We start from the raw sequence: 20,929 nt of genomic DNA, 5'->3' as shown, positions 1-20,929 counted from the left end.
AATAAGCCAGGTTATCTGTATCTTCCTTGATGTCCAGCAATAGATAGACACAGGATATCTATTTAACATAAAAACACTAGTTTTAATATTTACCTTAATGGACCTTGCTTGATTGTTGTTTAATCCTTAACCAAGAAAAAGAATGCATTAAGTGGTTTTTGTAACTACTGTCAATCTGCGGAGCTGGCAAAGGCAGACAGGAGGGTGTAGAGACAGGGAGGCCTTATATTCCCATGATCCTACAATGAGCATTCTTGAAGAAAACATAGATACTGAAATTAAAGTGTGCATGGAGCTCAGAACGGAACTATAAAAAAAAAAACTGAATAGAAACTGCCTTGATGCAATTCCATTTGTCTATTTTTGCTTTTGCTATCTGTGTTTTGGAGATCATATCCAAAAAAATAATTGTTCAGATCAATGTCAAGAAAGGTTTTCACTATGTTTTCTTCTAGGAGTTTTATAGTTTCAGGCTTTATGTTTACGTCTTTAATCCATTCGATTTGACTTTTATGTATATTGTGTGATATAGATCCAATTTTATTCTTCTGCATATGAATATCCAACATCTTCTATTGAAAAGACTGTCCTTTTTCCATTGTGTGTTCCTGGCACCTTTGCCAAAGATCAGGAAATGTGATGCCTCCAGCTTCATTCTTCTTGCTCTATATTGCTTTAGCTATTTGGGATCTTTTGTGGTTCCATATGAATCTTAGTATTGTTTTTTCCTTTTTCTGTGAAAAATGTCCCTGAAATTTTGATAGGGATTGCATTTGATCTGTAGATCACTTTGAGCAGTGTGGACATTTTGACAATATTAATTCATCCAATTCACAAACACAGGATATCTTTCAATTTACTCCTGTCTCCTTCAAGATCTTCCACCAGTGTCTTGTAATTTTCAGTGTACACATCTTTTGCCTCTTTGATTACATTTATTCCTAAGTATACTATTCTTTTTGATGGTATTATAGATGTGAGTCAGCACTAACTCTAGAAGCCCTTGGCTTTGGTCCCACCCACCAGTGAACCAAACCAGCTCACTGCTGTTGGAAATGCAAGTTGGTACAGCCATTATGGAAAAAAAGTGTAGAGGTTCCCCCCAAAATTAAAAATGGGGTTATCATAAGATCCAGCAAATCCACTTCTAAATATATAGTTGGCCTTTGAGAAAGGCAGGGGTTAGAGATCTCCAACTCCCACACAGTTGAAAATCTATGTATAACTTTTGACTCCCCCCAAACTTAACTACTAATAGCCTATTGTTGACCAGAAGACTTACTGGTAACAAACAGCCAATTAACACATAGGTATGTGTTACATATAACACACACATATATAACATTTGTATGTTATATGTGTATCTACATATATTACATGCATTCAAGACATAACTAACTTTTCTTAATTTTTTCAATATTTCTAGACTATGCAGTTTGTGCATTTTTAAAACAGTTGCAAATCTCCCCAAGTTTTTCCAGAATATTTATTGAAAAAAATCTTCCTATAAGTGGACCCACATAGTTCAAATCCGTGTTGTTCAAGGGTCAACTGTATATTCAAAAGAAACGAAATCACTGTCTCAAAGAGATATCTGCACTTCCACATTTATTGAAGCACAATTCACAAAGTTAAGATAGAGAAACAACCTAAGTGTCCATCAATAGATGAATGGATAAAGAAAATATTGTAATAAAATTACACATATATATAAGAAAAGAGGGGATACTATTGACTCATTAAATGCATGATTTATTTATTTAACGTCTGCTATTGTTTACAAAGAGCTAGTGAAGTGAGCTGTTGAGTGCTTAGAGGAAAAAATAACATGACTCTGAATTTTATATAAAATAGTTGGATTCTGGTACTCTCCCAAACTGGGTTCTCGCATTACTGTAGGGATACATTTTCTGGAACATTTTTCTGTTGATCCATTAGTGGCATCAAACCTCCTGTAAATGGTGCGGGAGATGCTATTTCTGCCATGTGAGGATTTGATGGCAGAATGAACACAACCTGTGAAATTAATCAGAATGCCATAGGTGAGTCAACCAAATAACCTCAGGGCTTCTCTCTCCTGTCTACACAATGTCATCATTATCAGAGTCTACCCTTTCTCTGATTTCAGTTTCAAGATCTAATTGGTGGAGTTTCTCAAGAATTCTTTAGATCAGGCTACAGCTAAGAAAAAACATTCAGTGGTAGCTTTTGGGATGAGATGCTGATAGCTGTTGCTGTGATCTTACAAGTGGCTCGGTCTTACGTGTGGATGATGGTACCCAGCACGCTGGGTAAACCACAGTGTTACTGGAAAACATAGAGCTCTTCTTCCAAACCAGGTTTATGTCGATGGCAAATACCCAAATCACTGATTTGCTAGCCATGACTAAAGCACTGCGGAACCCACAATGACCCAGAAAGGCAGGAATCATCAGGAAACTAAGGAAAATGCTGGTCCTTCTTCCACAAACTCAGTATGAAGTGGAGTGTTGCGGGGTGGGGGGGGGAGCGGGAGGTGGGATGGGTGAACCAGGATGAGATAAAAGACCCAGGCATTATATGCCCCAGAGCCATTGCTCTTTGGCATCACACTCTCCAGCCGTCATCAGTGGGGTTAGTGGGAGACGTATTTCCCAGTTCTGTCACTTCTCTAGGAGCAAAAGGAAACACAGGTCTAGACATAAACACTACTGAAATACGACATTACTGAGGAGTGTGGTGTTGTCCAAATGGCTCACTTAATAAGAACAAAATGCTTCACTTAATGAAACTACAAAATCGATAGAAATTGCGAGAAACGCTAGCTTCTAGGGTCTTGTAACGTCAAAGTCCACTCACAGAGTTGATGTGATTTAGTCAATCTCTCTTCCATGGGGAAAGGCTGTGGGGGTGGGGGTTGTGGTGTCGCACAAAAGCCCCAAAAGAAAGTAAAGAGGCACAGACTGGTATAGAAGAGCCCCAGAAAAATCACGTCATCCCACTATTATTATTTTGTGATTGGCTTTGGGTAACGAAGTTAATGAACATCTCTTAGGGTTTTAATATCCATTTTCTCACCCTGAACCCTTAGTTCTTGGAAGATACACTTGTCCTATTCTTTCTAGTGCCGTTTGGTCCCTTTTCTCCTCCCATTTCCAAACCATCTCTATGCGACCTTCTCTCTGCTTAGCAGCCAGGAAGATCTGTTGCAGGTCTCAAGGTAAGAAAATGGGCAAATGTACGTATACTGGGTAAGTCTGAAACCCTGACTTGCTTCAGTAGCTCAGGGAAGGTTTCCAAAATTGGATAATGGAGTAAAAATTGGGCACTCTCTGGAGACTCTCTACATTGTGAAGTATTCTCTCATCTGAACTAAGAGAGATGCCCTTTGGGGTAGTAAGGATGGAGGAAAATAGTTTTTCTTTATCCGCTGTGGCAGGCAGAATTCTGAAGTGACACCCGGTAACCCATGTCCCTGTATAGATGGCCTCCCCTTGAGTTGTGGGTGGGACTTGTGTATATGATGGGATATCACTCTTTTTTTTTTAAATCAGTGTTTAGTCTTTTTTTTTTTTAATTGAGGTATATAGTCAGTTTAAAATGTGTCAATTTCTGGTGTACAGCACAATGCTTCAGTCATACATGAATATACATATATTTGTTTTCATATTCTTTTTCACTGTAAGCTATTACAAGATATTGAATATAGTTCCCTATGCTATACAGTATAAACCTGTTTATCTGTTTTATATATACCAGTCAGTATCTGCCAATCTCGAACTCCTAGTTTATCCCTTCCCACCCCGTCCCGCCCTGGTAACCATGTTTGTTTTCTATGTCTGTGAGTCTGTTTTTGTTTCACAAATAAGTTCATTTGTCTTTTTTTTTTTTTTTTTTTTTTTTTTTAGATTCCGCATAGGAGAGGATATCACTCTTTTGAGTAGGCTACTAATCAGTTGACTTTGAGTTTATCAAAAAGGACATTATTCTGGATGGACTTGACCTAATCATCTGACCCCTTTAAAAGAGCTGGAAAGCACCAGGCGCTTTAGCTCTCTTGCTGCGCTCAGAGTAGAAGCGAGTTGTCATGAGTTCCTCAGTTGAGAGGAAAGAAATTCTGCCCTGGGAGCAGGAAAGAGGACCAGAGGCCTCAGCTGAGACCACACTGCAGCCAATTCTGTGATGACAGCCTTGTAAGACCCTGCGCAGAGGACCCGGCTCAGCCGTGCCCAGGCTCTTGACTCATGGAAACTGAGAGATAGTAAATGTGCGTTGTTTTAAGCCACTGAGTTTGTGTAATGTGTTACACGGCAGTAGAAAAACTAATATAGACATTGTCAAGGGAAGCTTGATACTTACCCCATTAGGATTACAACATATTACTTTGCATCCATAGGCAGAGAGAGACACGGCAATGCAGAACTCCAGAATACTTAAAAGGAACATCATAACGTCCATACCCTAGAGACAGATTCGTAAGAAGGAAATGTAAGGGATCGAGATGACAAGTTCAAACACTGACCACTGATTACAAGGCCCCAAGGGAAGCAGCACTGGCCAGAGATCAGAAATACTGGCTCCCAACTGAAGCCAGGTTCTTTTCCCCACACTCTGCTTTCTAGGGATATTACAGACACAGAATGTGAAAATGCTACAGAAAGGAGGAAGGGATCATGAAGATAATTATCAAACGAGTTCTTTCAAACAGTAGAAATTCCATACAGTTGATACAATAATAACGACTTCCCATCCTAGTAATTGTAGGCAGAGGAATGTTTGTAGACAGACTAATAAACAGACCAAAGAGGTCCACATTCTAATGCCCAGAACCTGTCCGTGAATATGTCAGTTTACGTGGTAAAGGAGAATTAGGTTTGCAGAAGGAATTAATGTCGTTGATTATTTGACCTTGAGATGGAGGGGTTATCCTAGATTACCCAGGTAAGCCCCAAAGAATTACAGAGTCCTTGTAAGTGGAAGCAGGAGGAGGAAGAGTCGAAGTCCAAGAGATATTGGAAGATGTTGCTCTGCTGGCTTTGAAATGAGAGGATGGGACAACAAGCCAAGGAGTGCAGACAGCCTTGGGAAGCCGGAAACGGCAAGGAAACTGATTTTCCCACAGAGCCTCCAGAGAGGAAGGAACACAGCCCTGCCAACACTTTGATTTTAGCTCAGTGAGAACCATTCCAAACTTCTAATCTCTAGAACTGTAAAGACAATAAATTTATGTTGTTTTAAGTCACGAAGTTTGTAGTAATTTTGTTACAGCAACAATGAGAAACGAATGCAACTGCGAAACTGCGGTGGTTGGGCTTTAATCCATCTCCCCAGAGAACTGGCTTTAGGTCTTTAGCCATTGGCTTTAATCTTCAGCCAAAATACATGGTCAGATTTGAGAAACACTAGGCAGTACTCTTCTTTCTAAAAATTTGAATCAGTTGCCTGAATTGATGCCAGAGATTATTTACTCTAAATAGTTTCTCTTTTTCTCTCCATGAATAGGGGTAGTACCTCTGCTGTGGAAGAGCCAATAGAGCAAGAGCCAGGCCGTATGTGATACTGACTCAAGGGGACCTGAAGAATATTTGCATTCATTGCTTCTTTATCTATTGACTCATTTCTTCAACATATTCAGTAGACTCTCTGTTTCAGGAACTGTTGTAGGCGTAGAAGACAGAGCAGCAAACCAAGCAATTTCCCTAACTTCAAGGATTTTACCATCTAGTAAGGCAGACCAGGGGTTGACAGACTTTCTGTAAGGGGCCAGCTAGCATATGTTTTAGGTTTTGCAGGCCATAAGGTTTCTGTCACAAATATTCAACTTTGCAATTATAGCTCAAAAGGAGCCACAGATAATATGAAAACAAATGAGTGTGGCTACATTCCAGTAATATTTTATTTACAAAAACAGGCACCAGGCTAAATTCTCAAGAAGTAGCAAAAAATATAGATAATATATAAGGGGGAGCTAAAGGAAGCTGCCGTCTTTCTAAATCAAGCACAGTTGATCGCTGGCAATTTCATACGGTCCTGCCCAATGATTCCAGGTAGCGTCTGCTCTACTCTTTCCTACAAAGAGCTCATCTTTTTCCAACCTCTCTTTTACAATTATATTCAAAAGTAAGCCCTCGGGGTTTTGTCAACCTCTAACTGCTTTCCAATATTTCTTTCACTCCTAGGAAGATGAGCACCCTGAAGACGAGCCTTCTTATGTCTCTCAGAGGGCCAACCCTAGGACTGGGCATGAAACATAGGCCCATAGACCTGGGGACTGGCCGTGCAGGTGTCCAGGTAGGAACAGACTTAATGCTTCAGATGTCAGGAAACCCTTATCGATGTGCTCTGCTATCAGGAGAGGCAGAAAATGATCACACAAGAGGAATTTGTGATGGCTTCTGGGAGGTGACTGAGATGAAGGCAGGACTGGCTCTATCATTTACAGGGCCTTTTGTTAAAAAGGTATTAAGAACTTCAAGACAGAAACAGCCGAGTTGTAAACCAAGCCTCAGGCTCTTCTAACTACAAAGCCCTGTGTGACCATGCAGGTCCCAGGCCTGTGAAGCCAGCCCTGTGCAGCTGGTAGATTTTATCCCTGTCATTGCCCTTGGAGTCTATGCATGGAAAGAACTTCAGAAACTGAAAGTAAGATTCTTCTTCAGGATACCTACATGGAAGAATATGAAATAATAGGAGGATGAGAGGCAGGAAGGTACAGTATCTAATCTTGCTTTTGCCAATTTCTAACCACATGACCTTGGGGAAAAAATGTTAAGTGTGCTGAAAAAAATTCTTTTTTTTCCAAAAATTTTTTTTGAGCATTTTTAAAAACAATTTCACATTTTTATGTATTTTGAGAGCAGGGAGGTAATTAGGGTTTTGTTTATTTATTTTGATAGGGTACTGGAGATTGAACCCAGGACCTTGTGCATGATAGGCATGCACTCTACCACTGAGCTGTATCCTCCCCATCTTTCTTCTTATTTTGAATGAGTAGCAAGAAATAAAATTGCTTACTGTAAGAACTGGAAAAAAAAAAAAAAAAAAGAACCGTCAGGAATCTCAAGAGGAGTAAATAAGTTTAGCAAAGACACTGAAGGGGTTATTTTGGTGTGACTATATAGCACTCAAGATTTACCTAGGATTAGCAAGGAAAAAAAAAAGAAAAGGCAATGCAATTGATCTGCATAGTAAGTTAGGAAGAATGATGAGTTTCCAAATTTAGGTGATTAAAGGACATAATGGGACAAAGAATTAAGCAGCACAGGGAAAGGCCAGAAGCTCACATGGAGCTCAGATAACAGACACTTCAGTGGTGTCGAGAAAGGCTAATAGACTTTTTAATAATATAGATTTAACTGCTTTTCAGTCTGCAAAGCTGTGCTGCAAAAAGTCTTCCTCCCTACACTTACCCAATGGCCCCAAGCTTCAGAAAGTTGTACTACCTGCAAAATCTGGTGTTGGAGACTAAAGCAATTAGGATAATATCCAGGAGAGGGCAAGTGGTACAGAAAAGCAGTTATATACACAACAAAGACAGAATTTGCCAGGAGGTGGACATTGAGGCCAAAAGTGCTTAATCTTACAAGAACATCCAGAGATGCTGAAAGGGATACTGGGTCATTCCCTACTTGTTGGATAACGTTTAAGACTATTCTACTTTATATTATTAGGGAACGCCATTAGGCTCCATCAGGAAGGCCTGGGGATACAGAGGGACTGACATCTGGGCTCCATTTTTAGAGCAGATAACAGTACATAGTTATGCATGTTTTGCAATTAAACAGGAAAAATTATGCAAGATACTTACCAGCCCAACTATTAGGAGTATTTGTTCTATAACTATGAGCTTCCTTCCCGCTTTCCCTCATCACACATAGAAGAGGTACAATGAGAAAGATGAGATGCGGGCATGACTCCTAAACAAAACACTGTCCTATTTCTCAATCATCTCCAGCTTCCCAAAGAGAGTCATCAATTAGAGAATACAGATTGTTACTTTTGTCAGAGCCAGGGGTCCCTTGACTTGTTTCCACCACAGTATCCCATGAAAAGAAGATGCACTCACTATTAAAATAGATCTGATCATGAAACAATTTCCTTCCTGTTCACAGTAAGGGATTTCTAAACCCAAAATCATGCTGATTGCAGTGAGTATGACCCCAGATAAAGCCAAGACAGAGCTGGCGATGTTCAATCCTAGGCTACCTTGGACCTAGAAGGGAATGAAAATCAATTAAACAACGCAACAACATCCTCAGATGTCTCCATCAATCACATTACACCCACCCACTTCTTGCCCCACACAGTCTATCTTCTCTGTCTTGATGACTACAGGAGCTCCCTAACTTGTCTCATTCCCTGCTCTGACCTCCTGCTAAGGCACAAATCTCATCCCGTTATTCCCAAATTTAAGTCCTTCAGGAAACTCCCATGGGCGCATGAGATAAACTCCAGTCTCCTTAGCAGGGCTTTCTATACCCTTCACACTTTAGCTGCACAGTCCTGTCTGCTGTCTACCTCCTCCTACGCTCTCCTTCAGGCGCCTGACTTCTCAGTACTTTCTAAATTCTGCCTGCCTCTCAGCCTCCATGTCTTTTGCATCATACTATCTCCCTCTGTTGTATGTTCGTTTTCGTACATTATCTTCTCATGGCAAAGTTATGGAGGTTTGTAGAAGAACTAAGATTCCCTAAGAGAGTATAAGAGGATCAGTGCGGCTGGAGCACAAGGCAGATCTTAACGGTTACATCTGGAGGAGATGCTAGGGAGATAGGTTGAGGTCAGATTTGGAAAAGCCATACTGACCATGCTCCACAGTTTGATACTTGTCCTTTGAGCAATGGAAACTCAAAGACTGTCTTTAGCCAGAAAAAAGGAGTCTGTTGGGGTCTGGGCTTTTGTCTTTTATTGGCTTTGTGAAAGATATATTGGCATGAAAGTTACGTTTTAAACTGTCTTCTTCTTATTTAAATAGCCTCAGTGTAAACTTCTTTCATTGCACACTGAATCCAAATCCTTTCTGCATACAGTTGGGATACACAGCTTAATCAATAAGTCAACAGATACTGGCCACACCAGCATCGTTGCCACTGTCATGGCCTGGATCTCAAACTACAGGGTTTGTTTGACCAATCTCATTTGACATTTCTCCTCAGGAATTCTCTGTGCTGTCATAACCATTTTCTCAGCAACTACCTTCCCAAACTATTCACTCTCACGTCAATAACTCTACTATCAGACAATTTTTTTAAAGACCCATCCGACTAGTTAAAATTTACAGTCTGTCCTGATTTTTTAAAAAACAAACAAAATCTGTTTTCCTCTCTGGCAGAATACATACTAGTTTGATCCTTCTTTTCGAACGAAAAAGAACAAACAGGAGACAACACTCACCAGACCTTTTGTCGTTTTAATTCCTGCTGCAATTGAGAAGGACCCTGAAATAATAAACTAGTAACAAGAGGGAAAATGCAGGTAAAAAACTTTGAACAAATACTTGAAGTCCCAACTTACTAAAACATATCCCTAAATGTGATAAATATGTTAAACAAACCAATTATATTGGAAGAAACACAAAAGTTTATACATAACCATCCCTTTTACCCAGAAACAACAGAGACATTCTATCAGAGTCACAGGAGGATGTATCGAATCTTTCCAAAACTGTCTAACTGCAATGGTGTTTAAACTGCTCGAGGGCAATGAAATATAAAGGAGGCTCCTAAGTTCCTGATATGAAGGTTTGTTTGTGTGTCTATGTGAGTTTAATTTTTTTAAGGCGGGGAGGTAATTAGGTTTATTTATTGTTTATTTACTTATTTTTGACTGAACCCAAGACCACGTGCATGCTAGGCATGCACTCTACTGCTGAGCTACACCCTCTCCCCGAAGATTATTTTTACTTAAAATGATGATTAGAAGTTGTGAATAAAATAGTAACAAAAAAATTTAAATTCCATATTAGATAATGATTAGAATATATGATTTCATTTGACTCCATCAACTTGGTAATTATTTTCCATTTAGCTAAAATGGCTGGAGTCAAGTCAGTTGGGCTCCCTGCCCTGAACTATTTGACTGTTTGAATTTTGGGGTCTGCTTTCCAAAGCTGATTTCTGAAGTTTCAATAATTGTACCTTAATACCAAAAAAGACATGTAATTAAACAGCTTGATAAATTTCTTCAGTGAGTTTCTAAATACCAAGACATAGAGATGATTAATGTAAACTGAGTCACCTTTAGAAAAAAATAGTAGGAAGAATTATCCATCATATTTTATGAAATGAATCATGAACATGTGGGGTATTTCTTAAAATGTTCAGATTTTTAAAATATTGAAACATTATTACAGTTTATGACATTAATATATTTAAGGAGAAAACTCACACACTAATTGCTATTCATGTTTACAATGTTGATAAAACATTTAATAGAATTCAATGTTATTACTGACTTAAACATTTGTACAATACGAAGAGCTGCATTTTCTATAACATGACAGAATGTGTCTCAGTCAAAAAGTCTACATCATGTTTAACAAAGGAACAGTAGGGCCATCATCTCATTAAAGAAAGTATCAAGATAAAAATGTAGACTATTAGGTATTATTATTCTTAGTAGAGCACCAAAAAAAATTATACAAGAAAAGTATTTAAAGCAAATGGTTAAAATTACTGTTGCTTAAATATGAATATGTTATACTGCAAAATTCAAGAATATCAACTAAAAACTGCTTTAACCTCTAGGAAAATTCAATAAGGCACATGAGAACAACATTATATACAGACATTTTATATATGCCTATTATAAATGTGTGCGTGTTTGTGCGTTTGAAGACAGGATTTAATAAGAGAACGTCATTTACCATAGCAAAAAAAATATATGAAGTTTCTGAGAGAAGAAAAGCTTAATAAGGAATGTGAAAAGTAAATATATCTATATATGAATAAAACTTCACAATGTTTCAAAAGTACACAAAAGAAAACCTGAACAAATAGACTAATGTGGGGATAATTTCATAGGATTCTAATAAGTGACATATAACTGTACTGGAGACTCCAGGGCCAAAAATAAAAGAAATGTGTGATTGGCTCTCGTACTGCAGAAGGAAGAACAGAAGGCACTTCCCAGGTGCGATCTGGAAATAAGTTGAAAGAATCACTGAAGGTAGCAGTAAAAAATACTCTGCTACTTAAGTAAAGGCTCATCTAGCAGGATCCTGACAGGCAACATTCTGAGTGGTACCTCCATTTACAAACACATTCCTGCAGTTCCTGAGCATCTAATGAACATGTGTAGAAGGCACACATTATGAAAACTGGATTCAGAAGTGGTCTTGAAAAGGAAAGGAAAAGGTGAGCAGAAGGCTAGTGGTTCAGTGTGTGCAATACTGAGATTAGACTGACCCTGCTTGGGCCCTGATTCCTGTACCAAATAATTGTGTAATCTGGGGCAAGTTACTTCATCTCTCTGCATCTCGATTTCTTCATCCATAAATTTAGGTCAATGACAAACCCTTTCTCAGAAGTCTGTGATGGTTGTTTGAAATGTGAATGTAAATGTATGTAATTTACATATAAGGCACTTAGCAGAGTGACCAGATCACGGTAAGAGTTTAATAAAAGCTATTTCTGACGTCAGCATGATCGGACATAGAAAGCGCTGCACAGCTGCCCAGATGTAGAACAGCATTTGCTGGTCTTCAAATCTTGCACTTCTTCTGTTAACAGGTGAGGAAGAACAAAAAGCCACCTCTGCGATACAACTCTCAACTCAGTTTCGGAGATAAATGGAAACCTTACAACACCTGAATTGGTTCCTTGATTCTAACACAAACCCAGTTAACAAATTTATTTTCCTTTTGTCAGTAGGTAAAACTTGACAGTTTATGCTCTGTTTACATTCTCAATTTGTATAGAAACAAACCTGCATTTTGTTTGCAGCGGGGAATTTTTAAAACTTTCCTAAATTTTAATTTAATTTTAATTATAGTTGTCATTAAATTTATGAGACAAAATTTATCTAATGGCAGTTGCATTTGCTAAAATTTGATAGTCGACTTTAAACTGCCTGCATACCAGCGGTGTCTCCTCTTCTTCCTTCCTAACAAAATCTTCATTTTGTTCCATCTCTCGTAAACTTCAGTGAACCCTTCCCAGACACAGAGGTGAATCTTGAATAGTCCGAGCCAATAATGGCAAATCTATTGCCTTTGCCCATAGTTAGCTTGAGAGTGAAAAGCATTCATGCACACAGAGCATTTACGAACAATGAAATGGGTCAACAAGGCCGACATGGTGTGACACCTGTCCTCAGTGAGGCTTCTGCACTCCTGAATTAACCAACCCTGGAAACAACAGGTCTTCTTGTGGAATAACCAATGCTTTCAATGTTTAATCCATTCTGGTTTGGGTCTTTTGCTACATGCCACTTTAATATCCCCTGACTGATACCTATTAAATACTTAATCTACCAAGCTTTCTATGAGTTTTATGTTATTTTTCCCATTTCAAATATGACAAAATTGAGTCAAAAGGACGTGAGCTATCTTTCTCAAAGCTACAGAACTACAAGATTGGGTTAGGGTATGATTCCAAAGCTCAGGATATTAACAACTATGTTAGGTTGTCTCCAACTACGTCTGACGGTATTCTCCTTACTCACCATCACTGACCCCCAAACCGTATACCCCGTGTACGCTGAAAAGATAGTAATAGTCAGTCCTGTATCTGGGAGCGTGACACACATTATTACTGTTCCAAAGCTCAAGTTCATCAGGGCAATGAGGATCTCCATGACCTAGAAATGATGAGGAAAGTAAAAACAGATTGTCTGCCACAGAAGTGATGCCCAAGCCACGCCCTTTCCAACCCTCATTCTCCATCTTTGGAAAAAGTCGGATGGTCTTCTTGATATACTCTTGTCACTTCTCTTTCATATAAAGAGCTGTGGCTGTATCAGCTTACTAAAACGATCTCTTAGGATGTCTATCCCAATCATGCCAGTCATTTCAAGGTAACAAGAGTGTCCCAGGACCCACCCAGAGGTGCTGTGCTGATACCCATGATGCTATTCTAGCCACAACTGTCACTGTCCTTTACACACCCCCAGACAGGCACGATCCAGACATGAGGAAGTGATTACTCCAGCAAGGAGCAGTAATCTGAAGGAAGGAGAGTATGTCCAGGGGAAGAAAAAAGAGAAGAGCAATATGGCTTTTTCTCCGGGTCTGGGGCCTGAGGATATGAGTGAGTAGAGGGTCTAAAAATAGGATTTGGAGTACAATTACATTTAAAAAAAAAAGGCATTAAAAAGGATCCAGGGTGTCATTATGACTTTGTACCATTGGTTCAAATCTTGGGCTCAAAATAAACCTCTATTTTCACGATCCTTCTACCTGAATTAACCTGTTCTTTAAACCGTCCATTATTTTAGGCACACCCAACTGAGACTCCAGACAGAAATGCACACACAGAAGATAAAAGAATTTTTATCCTCTGAGGAGCAGGCTAAGAAAATTCCCCAGAAAGACATGGTAACCATATGGGGCCATGAGCTATCGGGAAGGTCTGTGGAAGGGACACCACGCGGCCTTTTCTTCTGCTACTCCTCCACACTGACATTAAATACAGTTATCACGGATGATCCACAACCCTAGAATCAATCTAAAGTCACTATATTTTAAATACAACTACATTAGAAACATGGCGTAATAGAATACTGTATCATTTTTCAACTCTAGAACGTCAAATATGGATGCCCCTAGGGCTGGCTGATGGATATGGGGCTACTGGGACAGAGTATGTGGCATTAGATCTGATCAGTACTGGATTTACAGGATGACTGGTCTTCCCCCAGATCCACAATGGACTTACCCCAAGGACTTTGGGTTCCCCTTTCAGGAACTTCTCTGGCATCCTTTTCCACAGATATGAGTGTAGAGAAGCAGGCTGGTACACACCAGGGCCAGCCCCTGGTGCGGTCAGTTCCATTCCCGGTGTGGTTGTCATGGCAGCAGAAAAGGGGCTACAGTAAGAAATGTAATTGAAGATGAGGTCCTGGAAATGACAGAACGTTTCCAGGTCTGGTCTATATCCACTCCCTCTATTATAACAGGCAGTAGAAGATCTTTGCAAACTGTAACTATTGCATAGACCAGCTGGGAAAATGGAACAAGAAACATCTTAAGGAGAGATGGAGGCACGTAGAGAGAGAGAGAGAGAAAGAGATGCCACGTGACATCAAGATTCAGATGCTGGAAAATTTTGAAAAGAGGAAAATGTGGATAGAATTGAGGTGAACATGCTGAACTCCTCAAATTAGGGAAATGTCTTCAAGTTCCTGTATCAAGTCTGCACTCATATTTTATCTCTATCCCTGTTACTGTATATTCTCTTAATTACAGCCACTTCTCCTCTGAAGGACAACTTTTATAACAGTAATAAACTGCACAGGACCATCTGCATTCCAGTTTATTGTAGACTACTTTGTGGTCCCCCTTTTCTAATCACAGTGCACTTACATTCTCAGAGCTGGAAACCTGACCCTGTTCATCTTTACTAAATGTTATGGAATTATGGGTTTCATCCTATAAACTCTGGACTTTGGGGATGGAATTTATGATTTCAAGTCATCTCTGTGGCACCAAGAATTTAAATCTCTTGTTCCATTAAAATGTCTTAAATCCTGACTTGCAATGCCTAGCAAGGACACATAAAATTATTTTTCTGAGACTCAAAGCACAAATATAATACTTTTATGCCACTTTCTCTCCTCTAAATAGTAACCCCAATTGGGTGTGGTGGAGATGGGTTTAAGACACTTGAACACTTTTATCTGCTCATTTGAATCCATATCTAGATGTTGCATGGCTCACTTCCACACATTTTGAGGGAAGTGAAACTTGTTAAGACTCTGCAAGCCACAATCAATTCTGATATACTGTTTAATTTATACCAATTTGATATACCATTTGATTTATAACAATCATGCAGAAACTTCAATGTTCACAGATTACAAAGAATACAGACTTTGAAGAAGAGATCAAGAAGTCAGTAAACAAGCAAGCAACAACAACAAAAACCCCAGCAATGACAACAGCCACAGCCACAATGAACCCTTTGTAGGGGGTATTTGAAAAGATCAACAAAATTGGAAAATCTTTAGCTAGACTGAGCAATAACAAATGCAGAAAGAAATCAGTAAAATCAGGAATGAAAAAAGGAACATGATTATCAGCTTTACAATAATAAAAGATAAGGGAGTGATGTGAACAACTGTATGACAATACATTAGGTAACTTAGATTAAGCAGTCAAATTCCTATGCAGACACTAACTAGTGAAACTGACACAAGAAGAAACACAAAAGTCTTATAGCTCTATAATAAGAAATTAAATTAGGAATTAAAGTAATACCCACAAAGAAAATAAGCCCATATGGTTTCACTGGTGAATTCTAGTAAGTATTTTTAAAAGAATTAATAACTCTTCTTCAAAAACTCTTTGAAAAACTAGAAGAGGAAGGGACACTTCTCAATTCATTGTATGAGGCTAGTACCAAAATCAGGAAAAACCACCATAAGAAAAGAAAACTGTAGGTGAATATCTGTTATGAATAGACACAAAAATACTCAACAAAATACTAGCAAACAGAATCCAATAATATGTAAAAAGGATTATACACCTAATCAGGTTAATATCAAGAATGCAAGTTTTTTTTTTAACCATTAAAAACACAAACAATATAATATGACATACTAATAGACAAAAAGACAAAAGCTGCATGAACCCTTTAATAGATGTAGAAAAAAATTTAATAAAAATCCAACATCTTTTCATGATTAAAACACTTGACAAACTGATCAAAAGCAGCTGTGAAATACCACAGCCAAGATTATAGTTAATGCTGAAACACTGAATCTTTTCCCTTAAGATCAGGAACAAGAAAGAATGCTCACTCTCATCTCTTCTGTTCAACATTGTATTGTATGTTCCAGTCAGAGTAATTAGGAAAGAAAAAGAAATAAAAGACACTCAGATGGAAAGGAATAAAGTAATCCATCTTAATTCACAGATGACATGATCCTGTTTATAAAAAACCCTAAGGAATCTGCCCTCCCTTAACCCCCCAAAACTATTAAAATTAATAAACAAGTTCAGCAAGGTTGTAAGATACACATAATATATACAAAACTCAATTATATTTCTAAACATTAATAATAAATAATCTGAAAATTAAAATAAAAAGAAAATTCTATTTATAATGGAAAATAATAGAATATTTAGGAATAAATTTAATAAAAAAGTGCAGGACTTGTTAAAATATTGTTGAAATAAATTAGAGAAAAACTAAGTAAATGGAAACACAACCCACATGAATGACTTGGGAGACTTAATATTGTGAAGATGGCAATTCTTCCCAAATTGATCTACAGACCCAACAAGATTCCTATCAAAATCCTAGCAACAACCTTTTTCCCAGAAATTTACAAGCTTATAATTTAAAAGTCATATGGAAATACAAGGGACTCAGAATAGTAAAAACAATCTTGAAAAAGAAAGACAATTTGGAGCTCTTATACTTTCAAATTTCAAAATGTACTACATGGCTACATTTTCAGAACAGCTTGGTGCTGGCACAAGGACAGATGTATAGAACAAGGGAACTGAGTTGAGACTCCAGAAACAAACCCTTGCATTCATAAATAATTGGTTTTGACAGGGATGTCAACACTATCAGGAGGAAAGAATAGTCTTTTCAGTAAATGGTGTTGAAAAAACTACATACCCACATGCAACAGAATGAAGTTAGACCTTTCTTCACACCAAAAAAACAAACCAAACCAAAAAAACTTAGAATGGATCAAAGACCTAAATATAAGAACTAAAACGATAAAACTATTAGAAAAAAATATAGGAGTTAGTCTGTGTGACCTTGGGTTAGGAAATTGTTTCTTAGTTACAAAAACCAAAGTTCAAGCAATTAAACAAAAACAGATAAATTAGACTTCAAAAGGCACCATGAAGAAAGTGAAAAGACAACCCACAGAATGGGAGAAGATATTTGCAAATTCTGTATTTGATAAGGAGCTTGTATCCAGGATATTTGAAGAACACTTACTATTATAAAAAAAAAAGAACACAATTTAAAAATGGACAAAGAACTTGAATAGGCTAATTTTTCCAAAGAAATATACAAATGGCTGATAAGTATATGAAAAAATTCTCAACATCATTTGTCATTAAAGAGACATAAATCAAAACCACAATGAGATGCCACTTCATACCTAGTAGGATGGAAAAAACTAAAGACAGTAACAAGTGGTGGTGAGGATGTGGAAAAATTGGAACCCTCAAACGTGGATGTTGAGATTGTAAACCAGTGCAGCCACTTTGGAAAACAGTTGGGCAGTACCTCAAAATGTTAAAGACAGACTTACCATATGACCCAACAATTCTACTCCCAGGTATATACCCAAGAGAAATGAAAACGTAAGTCCACCCAAAAACTTGTGTTTGCATTTTGTTAGCAGCATTATCCATAATAGCCAGAAGATGGAAACAAACTAAATGCCCATCAACTGATAAGTGGATAAATGCATAAACAAAATAATTCTTCCATGTACCAGGCTAGTACAGGGCATCCTCTTAAGCAAAAGAGCTCTGGGATTAGATCACTGGGATTTCAATTCTATCTCTGCCACTCTTTACTCAAGTTACTTCATCTCGTGTTTCTGTAACTCTATAATGTAAATAATAGTGCTTGCCTGTTGTGGAAATTTAATGCTGAGCTGATGCATTTCACATAATTCATACTAAATATATGTTAACTATTATTGTTGTTATTACTACTGTCATTTACCCATCTTAAGGCTGTATCTATAAAATGTAAACTTCCTCTAACACTCCTTGCCACTTGAGAACATGCTAGAGAGGGACTTTATTCCTGGCATCCTCCCGCTCCAACGTGCTCCTGTCTTGGGGGAGGTGGAGAGTCGGAGGAGAGGGGCTTATAGGATTGGTTAGAGCGCGTTATTCATTGTGCCCTGTGGTCAGCAGTTGAGTCTTCCTCTTTTTCGGTTTATCTCAAAAATTGGTCTGAGAGGCCAGGGCTGTCCTCTGTTTTCTGCTCTCATGAAGTAAGTTACATAGAAGACTACTTAGAGGCAGACCAGGAGACTGTCCCCTCGATCTTCCAGTCTGTGCTGATGATAACTGGGTTACCTATTGCGAGTTGTTGACTACATGTATTCAGACTTTTCTGTCTACTTGAGCATCCCCTGAGCAGGACCCGAGATCTCAATTCAGAGAAAAGAGAATAAAATAGGTAGCTTTCTTCTTGGCCTTCACTCTAATCCACATCCTCTAATCCAGTTTTTCCTGGGAGATCTGCCCCTCCAGAAGCTTAAGTTAAAGTCACTATAAATAATAAAGCCCATAATTTGTTCTCCATTTAGCAACTTTTCCCAGAAGAGAATAGGGAGAATTTCCACTTCAAATGTCAGAAGACTCAGACAGAAGATCTCCAGCCTTTCTTAGCATTTTTCATTCAAAAAACTAATGCAGTGCGATGAAAAGTATGTAGAGGACACTATTTCAGAGTCGCTAGTATAGAGTGACAAAGGATAAAGATCACAAGAACCGTAAGAGGGCTACGGGAACTCCAAGTGTTTTTCCTCAGTGGGAAAATCAACAATTAGCTCATTTTTTTTTTTTTTTTTTCAAATTAAAAAGCCTGGTAGTTTGTTGTTGATGCCTTTTCTTAGCTACCCTCTAGGTCCGATCAATTGTGCTCTTCTGATCCAACATGACCATTTTCAAACTCTGGGTACATTTCCTACCATGTCAGACCAAGGTATCCTCTTATTTTTATCAGGAATATTGTCATAGCCTCTTAATGTTTTCCTGTGTCCATCTGTTACCCTGGATGTCCCGTTTATTCCCCCCAACTTGTAGCCAGAATGATCACAATAGAATGCAAAACAGTTCTGTTACCCTCCTCTTTAAATCCTTCCTTGACATTCTGGTCCCCTTCCTGTAGAGTTAAAATGGGTAATGTAGCTGATAAGAGAAACTCTGCCACTTCAACTCATCTCTATTATCCCAACCTTACCTTGAATCTCTCTTCTTTTTATTTTTGAAGCCAGCGCCAGGAGGGAGAAAGGGGTGGGTGGAGGGATAAACTGGGAGTCTGGGACTTACAGATACTAACTACTATACATAAAAGAGATAAACAACAAGGTCTTACTGTAGAGCACAGGGAACTATATTCAATACCTTGTAATGGCCTATTATGAAAAGATATATATATATCTCTGAGTCACTGTGCTGTACACCAGAAACTAACACAATATTGTAAACCAACTATATTTCAATTAAAAAAAAATGACGTCTCAGAGACAGAGAATAAAGACCATGGAAGAAAAGGCATCAAGAGTACATGAAATAATAAGTCAAAAATGCATTCAGTTCCCTGATAGCCTGGGGATTTAGAGAACAAAAATAACTAAAACAGCCTCATCCAGCATCAGCCTTTGGGAGCCTGTTCTTACTCCCACTCTCTGCAGCAAATATTGTTCCCCAACCTCCACCCCCAAACAAACATCGAAAGTTTCGCTCAACCCATCCCAACCCAGAATACCAGCTTCTGCCATGGGAGGTGACCGCATCCTCCCTCATTCCACTTTCAGGGATCCCAGAACCAGTGGATGAGAAAGCCATCAGCCCAAAAGCCTAGGAAGATGTGTCTTTGGACCTACCTTTCTTCAAGCCTGCAATGTCTGCTGGGACTCTTATAGGTGCCGGAGTCTCTGAGCAAGTGCTTTCAGTTCAGATACAATCACTTGCCCTCGCTCCACTCCCTCACTCAGTTTAAATCGGCATTTCTCTCCTAGCCACTATCCTAAAACCCCAAAGCTGTGCTAAGTACTTCTGAGACCCACAGCTAGTTCCTCTTTTGCGTCGGAAGCTAACTGATTTTATGTCCCTGATACGAGTGTGCATGTCTATTGTGAAAATTTGCTGAACAGGCAGTGACTGCTTCACGGTCTTTTATAGGAAAATAATAGTGGTTATCACTGCTTATATCAGGGGAGATCAGTGGTTGAGGATTTACCGTGTGTCAGGCTCTGCTCAAAGGTCTTTATATACGCAAATGAACTTAATGGCATTTAAAATAACTTGAAAAGCCCCCTTTCACAATTTCACATATTTTCACATGTTCCTCTTATCTCCCTAGAGAACCAGGTCTTACCATTCTACACACAATTTAAATGTATTATTTACATGAAATTCCACCATTTTGGATAAACATCTCTAAAGTGGCAACAAGTTGATTTTATAGCAATAATTAAAATGATCCCTTTCTGAATCAAAGAGGCAACTGGTATCATAGAAAGAGACTGAACTTTGAATCAGACAAACCCAATTCTAATCATTTATTGAATGACCTTATTATTTCTCTGGACCTAAAATTCCTCATTCGTAACATGAAATCAACATTTAATTTATATAGTGAAGGAAAGCAAAGTGGTGTTCAGTTGTCATTCACTCAACATTTTATTTGAGGAAAAATATTTTGAGCCAAACAGTGCGCTGCTATGTGCTGTGTATAAAATAGTGAAAAAATATAGACACGGTCCCTGCTCCCAAGAAGGGTATACAGACTTATACATAGTATATATACACAGTGTATAGACTGCTGGGTATACAGACAAGTGAATATGCCATCCTCATGCAGGATGGCGTCACAACCGATTACATCTAGCAGTCAGTTCCCTGCAAACTAGAGTGCTGTAAGAGAGCTCATGGGAGGAGCAATTAATCCAGTCTTGGATATGCAGAGGAGACTTCCTGGAGGAGGGGGCATTTAACTGGGGACCTGACGAATGAGCAGGGGACAAATGAAGGATAATTAGGGGATGAAGAATATTGCAGACAGAGGCATCAGCA

General features: G+C 38.5%; 1 protein-coding gene across 1 annotated transcript; it reads right to left on the bottom strand.

The window, feature by feature from the left end:
* Positions 1 to 1,591: 1,591 nt before the first annotated feature.
* Positions 1,592 to 19,958, bottom strand: LOC105070175 (membrane-spanning 4-domains subfamily A member 4A). Its single transcript, XM_074371961.1, has 7 exons — positions 19,738 to 19,958; positions 13,854 to 14,004; positions 12,643 to 12,777; positions 9,373 to 9,429; positions 8,045 to 8,191; positions 4,339 to 4,440; positions 1,592 to 2,016 (listed from the first exon to the last, which is right to left on the bottom strand). The coding sequence occupies exons 2-7, from the start codon at positions 13,986 to 13,988 to the stop codon at positions 1,891 to 1,893; spliced, it is 702 nt and encodes a 233-aa protein (XP_074228062.1). The 5' UTR covers positions 13,989 to 14,004; positions 19,738 to 19,958; the 3' UTR covers positions 1,592 to 1,890.
* Between the last annotated feature and the right edge of the window lie 971 nt (positions 19,959 to 20,929).

This window comes from Camelus bactrianus, chromosome 10, assembly GCF_048773025.1.
Source record: "Camelus bactrianus isolate YW-2024 breed Bactrian camel chromosome 10, ASM4877302v1, whole genome shotgun sequence".
NCBI lineage: Eukaryota > Metazoa > Chordata > Mammalia > Artiodactyla > Camelidae > Camelus > Camelus bactrianus.
This window is presented reverse-complemented; position numbering and strand designations above follow the sequence as displayed.

Bases quoted from the DNA above. Each gene is read 5' to 3' on its own strand.
- LOC105070175 (XM_074371961.1), bottom strand. From the start codon at position 13,988: ATGACAACCACACCGGGAATGGAACTGACCGCACCAGGGGCTGGCCCT. The intron at 8,192-9,372 runs GTGAGTGTTGTC...ATTCCCTTCTAG, and splicing joins TTAAAACGACAAAAGGTCTG to GTCCAAGGTAGCCTAGGATT. The intron at 4,441-8,044 runs GTGAGTGCATCT...ATCTGTCTCTAG, and splicing joins TGATCAGATCTATTTTAATA to GGTATGGACGTTATGATGTT.